This window comes from Struthio camelus, chromosome 13 (assembly GCF_040807025.1).
Source record: "Struthio camelus isolate bStrCam1 chromosome 13, bStrCam1.hap1, whole genome shotgun sequence".
Lineage (NCBI taxonomy): Eukaryota > Metazoa > Chordata > Aves > Struthioniformes > Struthionidae > Struthio > Struthio camelus.
Window position 1 is genome coordinate 18764965 of NC_090954.1, and position 14499 is coordinate 18779463.

At 42.2% G+C, this 14499-nt stretch overlaps 1 protein-coding gene across 3 annotated transcripts in view; it reads right to left on the bottom strand.

Annotated features, from left to right (window-relative positions):
• The window catches only part of SLIT3 (slit guidance ligand 3), a 617690-nt gene that overhangs the window by 511915 nt on the left and 91276 nt on the right, over positions 1–14499 (bottom strand). Inside the window, exons 1-3 of one of the 3 annotated variants that reach the window (XM_068960053.1) lie at positions 4831–4899; positions 4564–4732; positions 4130–4382 (exon numbers count right to left, since the gene is read on the bottom strand). In XM_068960053.1, coding sequence (XP_068816154.1) covers positions 4130–4314 — 185 coding nt within the window. In that variant the 5' untranslated portion in view covers positions 4315–4382; positions 4564–4732; positions 4831–4899. Of the gene's footprint in view, positions 1–4129; positions 4900–14499 lie in introns of those variants that run through there. The other 2 variants (XR_011144002.1, XM_068960054.1) reach the window with 2 other exon arrangements.

Consider the following 14499-nt stretch of genomic DNA (forward strand, 5'->3'; position numbering starts at 1 on the left):
TTTCATATTCAAATAGAAAGCAGATATTGCCCAGAACACCTCTGACTAGTTTCTCCGTATCACTTTTTCCTCTTGGAATAGGAGGGTGCAACAACCACCAAGCAAGTGCCTTTAATCTGCTCACTGTACTTACATATTATCTCAGATAAAATTAGGTCACCGTAAGTGCTACAAAAAGCCAAAGTCATATTTTATATATATAGAAAGCATTTCTGCTGAAGAAAATGACATAAGCACAGAACTCCATATGAGAACTAAAGCACTACTAAGCAAACTCTCATGACACGAATCTACTGCACAATTAAAGGAAGCAGTGCTAAGAAACTTTTCCAAAAGGTTTAAAAGATGCCGAATGTTTGTGGATATGTTTACGTACTCCCAACTTCTAAACCCTAATTTGTCTCCATCATTCACTCACAAGGCTAATAACTTAGTTGCAAAGCTCGAAGTTAAAAAAAAAAAAAAAAAAAAAAAAAAGGTCATTGAGCTCACCACTAGAAGTCAACTATTACGTTATTAGTTTTCTCCACAACACAACAGGCCCATAAACCTTTTAACTTTTTTTTTTTTTTTGGTAGGATTTTAAGTTACTTAGCAAACGTGGTATCGACCAGTACATACCAAAGACAAAGCTGCAAGGTCAGCTGTATTACTCTGTTCGCAGATATGTTCCTTTGTGGAGCTTCACAACTTACACATTTATGTATGCAAGTCTTAGACCTAATTTCATGTCTCTCCTTTCCTGTGCGAGATGTAGGATGTTTTGGGGGTTCCTCCTCTAGAAGGAATTTCCAGCTACCCTTGGGAAACGGCAAATACTTGTTTCACCACTCAATTTCTCTACATTGTGTCATTTCTCTCTACAGTAGTGAACAGTTGCATCTCTTTTTAGCTCTGCATGAGACCTACGACAGTAAAAACTTCAATCTATGCTACGCAGTTAGAAGACTATCATAGAATGTAATACAAGGTAAACTGCAACACAGACCTAATGCTGCTATATTCAGAAAGCTACTATTAAAGATGAAACTAAAAAAAAAGTTTAGGCCAGTTTTATGGTAATATTGTTTCTGCGAACACTATTTGATCTGCAGAGTCCTCTCAAAAAGGTATTACTCTGCACAAAAAGTGCATCTTCAAAGCAACGGAACTATTAAAAAGCGTGCTTTCAATTTATCATGAAGAAACAAGAATCAAAGCTCTAGTGACATACGTTTCTTGCAATACCAGAAGACTCTCGCTAGTTCATTTAATGGAACTTCTCAACAAGACTCCCCACTCCCCCCAACGGAGTTGTCTCACTTTTTCTTCAGGTTATATATTCAACTGAGTTTTCCTTGGGTTGCATTTTAACACCATTTAAATAACGTTTAGCTTGGCTCCTTCAGCCCAAACATTCTATAGCATTTGCACAAACAAAACTTTACAAGCTTAGTGGCAAACCATTTTAAGTGGTCCTGTTAGATCTTCTATTAACTAAAGCAAAGAAAAAGTTTCCAATCTAGACTGGTATGAGGAACTTTTAGCTCAAAGGGACACAGAAAGCAGTGCAGACCAGCAATGCAGCACAGCACAACAGTCTAAAAAGCTGCTTGGTGTGTGGCCATCAAGAAATTTCTTTTAAAAAGAAATTCAACATATAAATGCTCTTCTGAGATTAAAAATATTTCTGTCATGGTAGATGTAATCAATTTGTTTTTAATTATAAGTTAGACAAACTAGCTGAAGACTACAGATCAACAGAGTGTTATGTCATACACGATTACAGGTTGCCATGCACCACAGAGAACAGAGATACTCGGGTATATCCGGTGGCTGACTTGACATTTCGTTTACGAGCAGAATTTTGATTCACGGGAGTTAAGGTCTTTTTTTCTTCACTGCCTACATCAGAAAATCTGAGTTAGTGCATTTAGTGCTAATCTACAAATATAAACTTTAAAACACAGTTTTACTGAAAAGGATTGATCAGTGAAAGAGTTTCATGAGAGTCTAGAAGAATAAAAAGTGAAGACAGTATTTAAAAGAACAGAACAGCATGTTCCTGGGTGATCTTTATACGCTATTGCCATAAGGTTGCAGCCACTGAGAGATATGAATTAAATGTTATGGTTTGGAACCGAATGCTCCAGTAACACCCTATTTCAAAAAAATCCGCTAGATGTTGTCTATATCCGTGGTTTGTCTGTGAGGTAAAACGTTCCAATAGAACACTGTGAAATAGCTGCTGCTGCTCTTCACGCAGCCATTAGTCCAGAATTTAAGAGATCTGTGAACTACAGCAAAAATTATGAGGGCCAAGAACACGACAACGATTACATGCCTTTCACCTTTTGTTCTTTCTGACACTTGGCCTTCTAAGGCCAAGCAGCTCACCCCTGCAGCTTAGCTTCTTCGACAGGACAAGCAAAGTCAACGTCTCTATTAAGTACGTTCTCGCAAGCGAATCCTAGTTCACTGAATAAACTCAGCCTCTCTAAACCCTAAGCAAGAACAAGTTACCATATTGCTTTTCAAATTCTTCTGAGATGGCCAACTAACCTTGTATGCACCAGTTTAACCTCAAATTTAAAAGCTTAAGTCTAGCCCTCGAATCTTAAACGCTGATGAGACACAAAAAATATTTGTGTTATCACAGAGTTATGCTTACTCTCAGCAGCTTGGTATACTACCAGGTTGATCTGCCTCATCTCCAAACCGCAAGGTTACTTACTACTCATCAATTCCTGGAAGCGCACACCAGAGTTTTGTGCACAGGGAGTAGAGCTTTCTCCAGCACTGACGTCTGAAAACTATTGTTCACACAAGTGAGTCTAAAAGGAAGGCTGATACATGGAACTCACAAAACAGTAAAGACAGCACTATAGTCCGGTTAAAACCCAATCAAACAACTATACTGCTATCATTTAAGAGCTCTCTGTGCTATAAAAATGCATCCGTGAATGTTTCATAAACGCTATTACGTTTCATCCTAGGACAGAAGTTAGCCTTTAAAAGAAGTTTTCACAGATGTCAGCCTTTTGCTTAGTAACCTCATCTAGGTTTTTTCAGTTAGAAGAAAATTGCTGGAGGGTCTGAAATGTCCCCGACTCTACGTGCTGGAAGGAAATAAAACAGAGAGGCCACATAAATCTAAACTGGTTATTATAATACTTGTTATCATATAAGTTTTAAAAAGTTTTAAGAGCCATCAGCTAATCCACATAAGGCGTAACAAACTGCCCCTCTCTTAGGTCATCAGGGGAACCCAGCGGAGAGCTGCACTGAAGCCCTTTAACGTTCCCTCCCGGGCGTCTCTGCATCTAGCACGGGGCACGCTGTGAAATATGCCATATGCTGTGCATTAAGCAACGTCAGAGATACAGTCCTCTGCACCAAGCGAGTGCCAGAACTGTACCGGAGATCTGAGGTTTGCTTTTAGCTTAACATGTTTTTAAGGAGTCAACTAGAAAAACCTATAAGAAGTTATGATACAGAAGATTTACTCTGAACACGCTCACGGCATTCTCCTGTGCTGGGGTCTGAAGCACATCACACCGCTGTGATGAACCCTGAGGCAAACTAAAAATTAAATAACCACCTTCTTCATAACAGATGCAGCTACTTAGGCAGTTTAAGACAGAAACTAGACGCTGCTTTAAAACGACTTCTTATCCATTTGATTTAATTTATGGTGGTAGTCGATTTTTCCATGGTGATGAAGTCACCATGCTGGGAAAGCAGGCAAGGAGAAACTGCTACTAGCTACCAGGTGAAAACATCCAGGTTTTTAATTACATACTTAATTGGTGTTTGCATTGACAGGAATTATCGCTGGGAACACTCCAGGCAGAGTTCTCACCTCCATCACAAGCACGTCACTGCAAAACCCGATCAACAAGAGCCCGACCGACTGGTTATTAAAACAAAAAACCGTGAAGCTCCAAAACTGATTGTTTTCAAACCAAGAGCAGCAGCCGGCTAGCTGTAACTTCTCAAAAGCTCCTCCCCTTCCCTCCTGAAAACATTAATCCCCGTTTGATTACTTAAGCCGCTGTTACTATGTACTCCACGCTGACAGGCAGGTGTAGAGAAACTCATCCCAGGTGCTTCTACAAATACTCGAGGTGCCCTTACGCTCATTACTTACAGTCTCTCTGCATTCCTGGGAATATCCCTCGGTACGGTTTTCAGTCCCAGTCCGTGACAGTCCACGTTGGAAGCAACGCATGTACATTTGTGGGGGCATCCTCCAACAGGCATCCAACTCAGGGAGCTCCAGAAGCTCCACATCATCCCAAGGCACAGAAACGCGCTTCTTCCACCAGACAACATGGTTTCCTGATCACTTCGGTGGGTATAAAAGTGTGCGCAAGCAGCCGGCCCTTAAAGATGAAATGCCTCTAAGAAGAAAGGGAAGAGAAAACAAGAGGCTCTTAGTACAGCCTAAGGGACCCCAGCACTGCCATCACCGCCGGGGCGCCAGCAAGCCTTCAAAGGAGCCCCAACGGGTTACGTTAGGTGGAAGAAGGTGGGGAACTGCCTCTCGGGCTCAGGCTTCTTCCTGTTATCTGCAAACGGTACCAGCAGGCAGAGAGTTTAACAGAGCCGGAGGCGTCCTCAGATGAAAGAGAAACGGGGAGCGAAGGCAGGCACCCTCCAAGCATCCATCAGCAGCGGCGGCAATCTCCAAAGCAGCCTCCCCCGCTCCGCATCGCCCAACCTGGGCCGGGCAGGTAAGCGGCGGCGGCGGCTGGCGAGTCAAAGCGGTCCCGCCGCGAGCTCCTCAGGCGATGCTGCTGCCGCTGCTGCTGCTGCCGCCGCTGCTGCCGCCGCTGCCGCCGGCGGGGCGGGGGGGCGGGCGGAGGGGGCGCTGGCGGCCGCTGCTGCGCTCGCCGCCGCCCGCTCCCCGCTCACTGTGCATGGCAGCCGGGCGAGCGCCCGCCGCGCCGCGCCGCCCGCCCGCCCCCCCGGGCCGCCCCGCCCCCCCCGCCCGGCCGCCGCCGCGCCCATTGGCCGCCGCGCCCCTGACGTCACCGCAGCGCTGAACTTTCGGAGCCGAGGGAGGACGAAAGTTTGGGGCCGCCCGGCCCCCCCCCCCACACCCCCCCGGCCGCCCCCCCTCCCACACCCCCCCGGCCGCCCCCCCTCCCACACCCCCCCGGCCGCCTCCCCCCCCACACCCTGCCCCCGGCCGCGGCGGCTCCCGTTGCGGCGACGGGCGCGCTCCCGCCCCCGTGCCGCGGCACGGCCGCCAAACCGCCCGCGCTCCGGCCTTTCGGGAGACGGGCTCAAGTTTCCCCGCCGTCGGGAATTCACCTCCTTCTGTGGCCCGCTGCCGCGCCCCGAGTACCCCCTGGCGGCGGCAGGGGGACCCTCACCGCCCGCCGGGGCGGCGGCGGCGGCGGCGGCTGCGCCGGGTCCCCCGCTTGGCCGGAGCCGCAGCGCACTGCCCGCCGAGCGGGGGGGACGGCTCCCTTCCCGCCTGGCGGCGTTTGAGGCTCAGAACCTTTTACCCGGCGTGGAAAAAGCGCGAAAATATAATGCAGGGCACCGAAAACTCGGGGAAAGAAAACCCGAATACCCATTTAGAGATCATTTCTACAGTCAGGAACCTTGAGAGGGACACAAGTAGGCATTTTCTTAAAAGCTAAGCTTTAAGACCAATCTAAGAGAAAGGGTTCCCCCTGTAGTAAGCCATGCAAATACAGCGACTTTCTGATCCAAAATACAGCTGCTGCATCTACGTGTCATGAAAAACCTACCTGTTTCAAAGTGCCCAGTTCCTTATTGCACACGCTTTAAAACAGCTCCACGGGCACATATATGCGCAACATATCTGGGGCTGGAGACAATCTGCTCTGCATCTACGTCACGAACTCGTGGTCCCTGTCTGGATTCCAGGCTCCGTACCTGCCCGTAGGGAAAAGCAAGGAGCTTGCCCAGCACTACCAGCTCTGAGGACAAAACCTCTACACTTAACATCAACAAAGATCTGACAACTCTAAGTTACACTGAGATTCAAGTTCTGAGATTGTGCTCAAAATGCATGTTCAGCTTTTTTCTGTGAACATAAAAACTAGATATTGTACATGAAAGATTTTGAAGGAAAAAATACTCTAAGATGTTCACCACAAGATAGGCACAATAGCATACCAGCGTTCAGTAGCACGTTTTAAATGCTTGTTCATTTCTGGCAGTGTTTGCTGCTACTGATGTTTGCAGTTATCTGAGGCCTGCCTGGCTACCTTGACAGTCACTTCCCTACCCCCTCCCCCCCATTGAGACGTCCACCCTTATGGCCAGAAAAGCAGCTACTTGTCTGGTACGCTCCCTTAAAAGCGAAAAGACTTTTACACTACGGAGCATTTCCCTGTGAAATTTGCCAAAGAGCACATTCAAGACAAGTTAATCTTTACCTCCTCTTCGGTCTTTTCCTGAAAGAGCAAATCAAACAAAGAAGTGGTTTTCTCGTTTTATGGTTAATTTTTTACATTAGAATTCTTATTTTCATATTGAATCCATTTTGATCAAGCCTTAAGATTGAACTACTTACATGACTAGACTCAAAGCTCAGTTAAGTAGTCCTTATATAGCAGTATCCAATGCAAGAAAGCTTAGTGACTAATGACATGGGTTTTGCAAATGTGCGGCGGGACTCAGCTGTCACACCTTCAAGTGGCTGCTTTATGCTGCTTCAGTAGAGAACAGATTACAAAATACCATTTTCTAAAGCCAGCTGAGGTTGCTCCCCACCACAAAGTAGTACTTGAGAAGCTTTCTCCCATCTCTCCCAAATCTACTGGAGCCAAAGGTTAGGCAAGAACGACATGTGTGTATTTGTATCCGGACTGCCCAGACGAAACCCTCCACTCCCGGAGCAGAGGAAGATCACGTTAACCCCCAGCATTAATGGACTGAGTGAGGGGCAAAGCCCCCAAAACCCCTTCTCCCGTGTTAAGAGTACCAAAGCAGCAACAAGCAGTGTAGGAACTCAAACTGTACTGCTCTCCTCCACTCTCTGGAGAGGGCAAAGCGTAGCCCCAGGCATGTCACTGACACTCATCGCTATCTATTTTGAGGCAAGCACCCTCAGTCGAGTGTTAGTCTACAAGAGATCAGCTCTTGAACACGGAACAGCTGGTTCAGGCCAGACGAGGCAGAAATTACGCTGCTTGGGAAGACAAAGTGCTCTGAAAGCTCTGGAAGTCGCCTCCGCACACTCTGAAGGTATACATCCGCAGTTCATCAAGGGGTGAAAATGCTTTTGTTGGAGCCTAACTTTCATTGGCAGCTAGGCAACAGAAAGTAGCATTTTTCTTTCCAGTTTACCAGCGAGCTTCTTTCCAGCTAGAAAGATGCATGCATCCCTCACCTCAGGACTGAGCTGCACGATTTACTGGGTACTAAGTATATATGACTACAGGTCCTGACTGCCTGATCCTATTTTTATTTTTCAAGTTACTAATGTTCAGCTCTGATGGACTTCAAATTCTGTTTTAAGAAAAGTTGCCGAAACCTCCCTAAAACCTTTTCACGCTATCGGCCACGATAGGCAGCATATTCCACTCTTCACTGTTATCCCTCACAACAAAATCTCCCTGAAAAAGCCAAGTGAGCCAGATGAACTGGCAGAAAGACAGCTGAACCAGAAGTCAAGTTTATCCTCAAAATACACTTTATATAAAAACCAAGAGGCATGTTTTCCTACATTCCACTTAAAATAGCTCTTAAAGGAGACACTCACATATTCTCAAGATGTGCCACAGTGAAGCAGAGTGTTAACTCTACTGTTTTCCCTTCACACATCTACCATGGCTCCCGGCAATTGCTAGAAGCCAGCAAAGCAAACTAGTCAGTACTCAGAGTACGTAGTTAGCAGAGGTCAGTGCAATACGTGTTACACAGGGCTGCACAAAACTATACAAATACCCTGAATCTATAAAATGTTTCTTATTGGGCAGTGTTTGGTATTTATATTAAGTTAAACGTGTTTAAGTGATTTTTACAAAGCTATCTAAGCCTGGACAGTTTTTATCCATACTGTCTCCGGAAGCATGGATAAAGTATTAGGAGCTACCAAAATGTGCAGATGTGAAAAACGCCTCACAAACAAGATTACTATCAAAGGCATGATGTCTACCCAGTGTGGATATTTAAACTTTGCCTGCAGCTTCTGCAAGAGATAATTTATATACATATATATGTATAAATACACACACACACGTATTCCTTTCTCTTAGAAAAGTTCACTGTATTTAGAGCACCTTTACATCAATATGCAAATAGACTATTTAATACATAACTATCATTCAATCTATTTGTTCTCAAGTAAGACAAAAGTAGTTTTGGTATTTTGTTCTAATACGGAAGATCACATTTATTGAACAGATGTATAGAGTATATTTACATTCAAGCACTGCTGTCACCTAGGCAGTTCTGTAGCTGCCTTCCATCTTGCAGCTGCCATCTATAGCCTCACTGACTCCACCACTGCCTCCCCCTTGCAATCACGCCCTTCGTATCACTTACTGTCCAGAGGGAGATGAGCTCTGGGAGCAGCACAAAGGTAGTGTGGACAAAAAGAGAAGAAAAAGATAGAGAATGATTTGTCTAGACAATTTTGAACTTCCAAAGCCTTCTTCACAGGCTGCGGAAGCACCAGCAGTCTTTTAGAGTCAATTTCAAGACATGTTACATGGCGTATTATGCATAAAGTCACCATATTTCTTTTTAGGGTCTTCCTGGCCAAATATGCATGTGCATACACTGTGCAGCAAGCGTGACACGTCTGTGAAACATGGGACTCACTGCACTAGTGATGTACATATGGCTTGCACATGTGCAGTAAATCTGATGGCTCTCAAATGCTCATACTTCTTGCATGCACAATAGCCAGTTGTCTAGAGGCCTGACAGGAACTGTAGCAGGGCCTGGTCACCTGGCTGAAGTCCTGAAATCTGGAAGTTTATGGGCAGGAAAATAAGAAACCCAAACATGTGGTACTCCCGTTCAAGCTGCAAAAGACCATCAACAGAACCTCATGCTGCAGGACCACCTGCACAATGGAAGGAAGTCACTACCACCACCAGCACTAACTACGAGGGCGGAGAGACTAATTTTGATCACTTCAAAGGAATCAAGCCTTGCATCCTACCATTTTAGGTAACCACGCTCCCTGAACGGCTCTAAGAGGAATTCTTAAGCGCATCCGCCACAGCTCTTCGTGCTTTGTCGCCTTATCAAGCCAATGTGTGCGTTATAAATGTGCTAAGTCCAAACTCCACTTAATTTTAAAGTCACTGATGCAATCATTTGAGAAGCAATGACATATACCAAGTTATATAAAGTATCTCAGTGCATTACCCAAAAAGGACATAAAGCTGCCACTTGAGAACCTTGTCAATGGTAAGGAATCTGAGTTTGATTTTTACTAGAAACTAGAAATAGAACGTAGGTTTAAGGTGGCAGATGTCAATATTGCCACACTTCATTTCAGAGCACATAACATCTAGACACTTAGTTATGCTGCCCATAACCACCGCACGAACTACAAGACACCTATTTTAAAGGCAAGAATAGGACCTCAGCGCTTGCATCTTTTACACCCCGCTGTCACCAGCAGTTAAACCCTAAGTTGTGTCACAACGCCCTCTTGTGGTTGTTGAGCTTCACGAGGGTCCTACACAGTCACTCCTTCGCTTACATTGAAAAGGTCTGACTCAAAGATCTGAAGATGAAAGGGCCTGTCTACTGCACATGGCTCATTTGAAGAGCTGTTTAAGTACTGTTTGAGCCTATGAGATTTTAAGACACATATGCAGATGATGTCAAAACTATGGTCACAGTAAATAATATCTAGAGGAACATGGCACAGTGGCTTACTTTTACAATTATGTTCAAGTATGGTTTGTGCCATCACATCACAAACTTATTGTCCTCCATATTTGGCTAATTTAGCTGAGATACCAAAAGTGGTACAAGCAATCAAGAACGAGCTACTACACCGGTAAGTCACGCCAAGGTTTCTCAGTGAAGACTGGGGAATGCTAACCATCATATTTTCAGGAAGTTTTCTTACAGTAAATCTGTTTTCTATAAAACAGAATTTCAAACTTGTACCATTCTGTAGTATTTCCTGTGTTGCCATTTATAATATTTGCCTATCATGTTAAAATACAGCTTCTCATCTGCTGTCAAAGATTCATTCCGTAACTTCCTGCTACCCAAATGTCTACTATGCTGAAAAAGAATAGCTTCTGGCTGTGGCCAGATTCACTTTAGAGAGATCTTTCTCCTTCCATTTCATAGTAGAATAAGGAGAATTACAGTATTTTTGCTAGACTAAATATTGATCACTGGGAAGACTTGGCAATATGCACCCCTGGGGGGGGGGGGATTAGATTCCATCATGAAATTATATTTTATAGCATTTACAACTTATGCAAGGAAATGAGTACGTCTTGTCATTAAAATGCTGCTAATAAAGAAGAAATCAGTGGCTTAAATGTCTACTACAACTATGGGTCATGCCATTTATTAATTGCCATACTTAATTTACATTTGAATTAGTCCCAGATACGTAATCACTGAAGAGATAAATAGATTCAGTGGATGCCAAATCAGACTGTGTTCCTCACTCTGTCTGAGGCCCAAGGGGCTGAATGGCACAAATTTCATGAAGATGCAAGGTCTTTTAACTCCCATTTCAGGGGGAAAAATAAGCATCAATTAAACATTGAGCATTGGTCTCTTTCCCTTCTTTCCTTTTTTATAATTTCATGTTAATTATTTCTACTAACTAAGAAAGTGTTTTTTCTGTTTTTCTCAAACGTGTTAGGCTGAGCAAGCTGTCTTTAATTGTGCCCTTGTGCTTAAACACTATGCTTATTGAAACGAATATTTGACACTTAGAAAACAGTCAAACTACAAAATGAAATTAAATGTCAGATCCAAAGGCACAAAATACTACTTGGTATGAAATATTACATAGACTAGGAAGTCCAGCAACCGAAGCAAGCCTGATAGTCCCCTCAAACTGTACAAAAACCTCAAGGTCAGCAGTCTGTACACCTTTACACACACATCTTTTCCCATTTTGATATGTGGGAACAAGAAAGATCACTCCATGCATGAAAGCTTATGTCATTTTATGCCACTTGGCACACCCTGATTCACCACACAGTATGCAAAAAGAGCAATAACTGAGCAAAGAGTTTAAATGGGATTTCTTCCATATAGTGTGGGGCTCCCATTAATAACAGTTACCGAGAAGACTGTGAGTTAACGCTTAATAAATCACCTCTTCGCTCTCTTTGCTTATTTGGAGATGGGATTGCAATTGCCCTTGGAATTTGAAATTAGTTTATTTTCTCAGTTTAATTCTAATAACGGCTGGTATGGAATTTACCTTCTCCTCATCTGGTTCCTAATATGCCGCTGCCCAGTTAGTTGACGTCAAACTGGGATGCAGTAGAAAGCTAACTGACTAACACCCGGAAGGATAATGCCCCTTTCCACTGCTGAAAACATTTGTAATGTTTTAAAGAACTTTAAATCATTGCTTATGAAGAAACCAGGAAAAAGTAGTTTCACTAAAAGCTTTGCAAATTAAATTAGATTCTGTTGTATTAGATTTGACACAGAAGAAATAACTGTGAAAGCCTTCCATATCACATTTCCTTACCTACTGCGCCATATATTCCAACAGCTGTATAGTACTAACAATCGAGTTACCTTGTCTTATATAGTTTCCAATCTACATATAGCTTACTATAGCTTTTTCTACTTCACACTTAGTAATTAAGTAAATACTAGAGAAAAGGAGAAAAATGCAAAACAAGGCCTATTATTATGTTTTGCGTGTATAAAACCACCTTATAGGTGAGCATTTTGTTCTTAATTAACAAGGTCTGTAATCAATATGAACGTGGCTTGCACACATTGGGCACTGTTTGATACTTTTCACTCCATTTCAAGGGAATATAGGCTTTTGTGAGAAGGCATGGAACTAATGGGAAAATCTAAAACATTTAAGTACTTGTGGGATATATGAAGGACTAAGAAACTTTTATTTTTCCTTAATATTGCACCAAAATAAATAAATAAATCACATTTCATAACACATTTGCTCTGAAAACATCCATTTATAAAAATGAGAGAAGAATGTAGCTTTAAGCACCCAAAACTTAGGAAATTCATGCAAATTAAGCATGATGTTTACAGTATTTACTGAAAACTGTAACATTAGATCAAAATATTTGGGAGTAGGAAAATGTCAATATGAAAAAAGATTCCCCCTGTGGAATTTGGATAGGAAAATACAAATGTCAGATTTTCAGTAACATGAAGGTTTTTGTTTGGGTCTATTTAAACATCTTAGTCTCTTAATACTACCACCTTAAATGTCAATTTTGGACTGTGACACAATAACATCCTTCCCAATTTCACCTCTGAAAAATAAGAAATTGGTACGTTTGTGAGAAACTTTCCCACGTGTACTGTTCTGATTTTAATGAACCACTTTCTCAAAAGAAGTTACATCTCTTTCTTGGTCAGCTGTAGTAAGAACAATAATCACTAGTCTTTTAAAAGAAGTCTTTTAAAAACATTAAAAGTCTCTTAAACTCTTAAAAGTCTTTTAAAACTTTTTAAAAAGTTCTACTGAGGCAGATACATTTCTCCTCCTCACAGTGCAGTGCCCTTTCAGGCTTCAGGGTATTGCTTTCCATACAAGACATGGCAAATTACAGCAATGAATACCAGGAAAGATTGGAGAGTCAAAACACAATCCATGATCTTTGTGGGTGTACGAAACCATGCACAATATTTCCTTAGCTTTATATTGTTTTGTTTCGTATCATTATTGTATTGTTTTGTATCATTAAGGAATTATGAGAGATTTTGTATTACAGGAAATGTAGTGCATTGGAGGAAATTTAGCTCAAAAAAAAAAAATGGATCAGTTAAAGGGATACAACCACAGCTTTATTTAACTTCTACTATTAAGCCTACAAACACCACTAATACTCAGCATACCAATTTCTGGTATAAGCATGCTTTCTCTCTTTCTGCCTCAACATCACAGAAAACTAACAGCCTTTACACATAAGCAACAACACACAGTAGTTTCAGTAGTGGAAAGGGGTTTAAAGGGTGAGACTTAACAAGAGATTATCGGATGCATTGACTGAATGTGGTTTATTTTAACTTCATTTGCACTGTTTATAACAACACAAACTTGCCACATCAGAACGAAATTGATAATAATCTCTTATATTTAAAATCTACTTGCACATAGATCCTAAAGAGGTATTCCTGTTGAATAACAGTTTTCCCATGCGGAAAGAATTCATTTTGATTATTTCTACTTTCTCACCAAGAAAGAGTATTTGGGAAGGAGAGAGAGAAGGTGCCTGGAAAGACAAAGAAATCCAAACACAGACTCCTAGCTCAGCCACAGGAGTATATTAAATGCAAAAGAGTTTTTAGAGGAATAGGTTCAGAGTTAAATGCTTCTCCTAAAAAACAGCTAACGACTCCATACTTTAAGACAAAGTTATCTTTTGGATAGAGACCACCATCTTCTTAGCCTAAAAGAAACGTTTACAGTCTCCAAGTTCTGAATACTTCCTGCGCTTAGAACCCAAACCAGAAGGATGTGGCATTATAGACCTACTATTCTAAGTGAGGCCCTTTTCTATTGGAAAAATATTTATCTCCTTACACTCTCTTTGGGGAGGAAGCTAATCTGAGAGTCTTTGCAGTGTTGGAGAAAATAAAGCATTCACAGTCGCTGCTCATTAATCAAACGAGCAGTGCTGTTTCTCCAGATTCCTATATATGATATTGCCACAATGCAAAACATTCCATTACCTGGACTGTGAATGGGTTATGTAGCTCAGCGCGTCAGCACAGAGCTGTCTTGTGTTGAGGCATAAGTAGGTTCCTAGACTTTTTCTTTAGAAAATGCAATAGAAATACAGTATCATTTAGCATATACTGGCCTCAGAGGTCCACGTCTTCATCTACACACAATATTGTGGAACCTCACCCCTGCTGCTGAAAAGCTTTCAGTAACATTTCTGAAGTTTAAGAACATGTTCAACTTAAAGCTTAGGCAGCTAAATCCCCTTTATGGCAACATACTAACTTAAAATATTCTCTTGAATATAGAAAGGAAATATCTAGTGCTTACAGCAGGAACCAGAAAACCTGGATTTTTCTTCTATATTTCTTATGGGCTCTGACCTTGGCAAGTCAGCCTTTTGGCCTCCATTTACTAGTTCATAAAGTTTTATAATACATACAAGGTTATATAGCAGTCTGAGCTTTACAAAGCGTGTTTCAAGTATTATTTTCAGTCTAAGTTAAAGCCCACATTAAATACCAAGAAGTAGATTTATTTTGTAATTATGTAATATTTTTACTAATGTGAACTTTTTGTGGTCTTTGACATGACAAAATGTGTTCTTCCTTTTGGACATCTTTAGTGGGTAATCGTATTTGAAAGCATAGAAC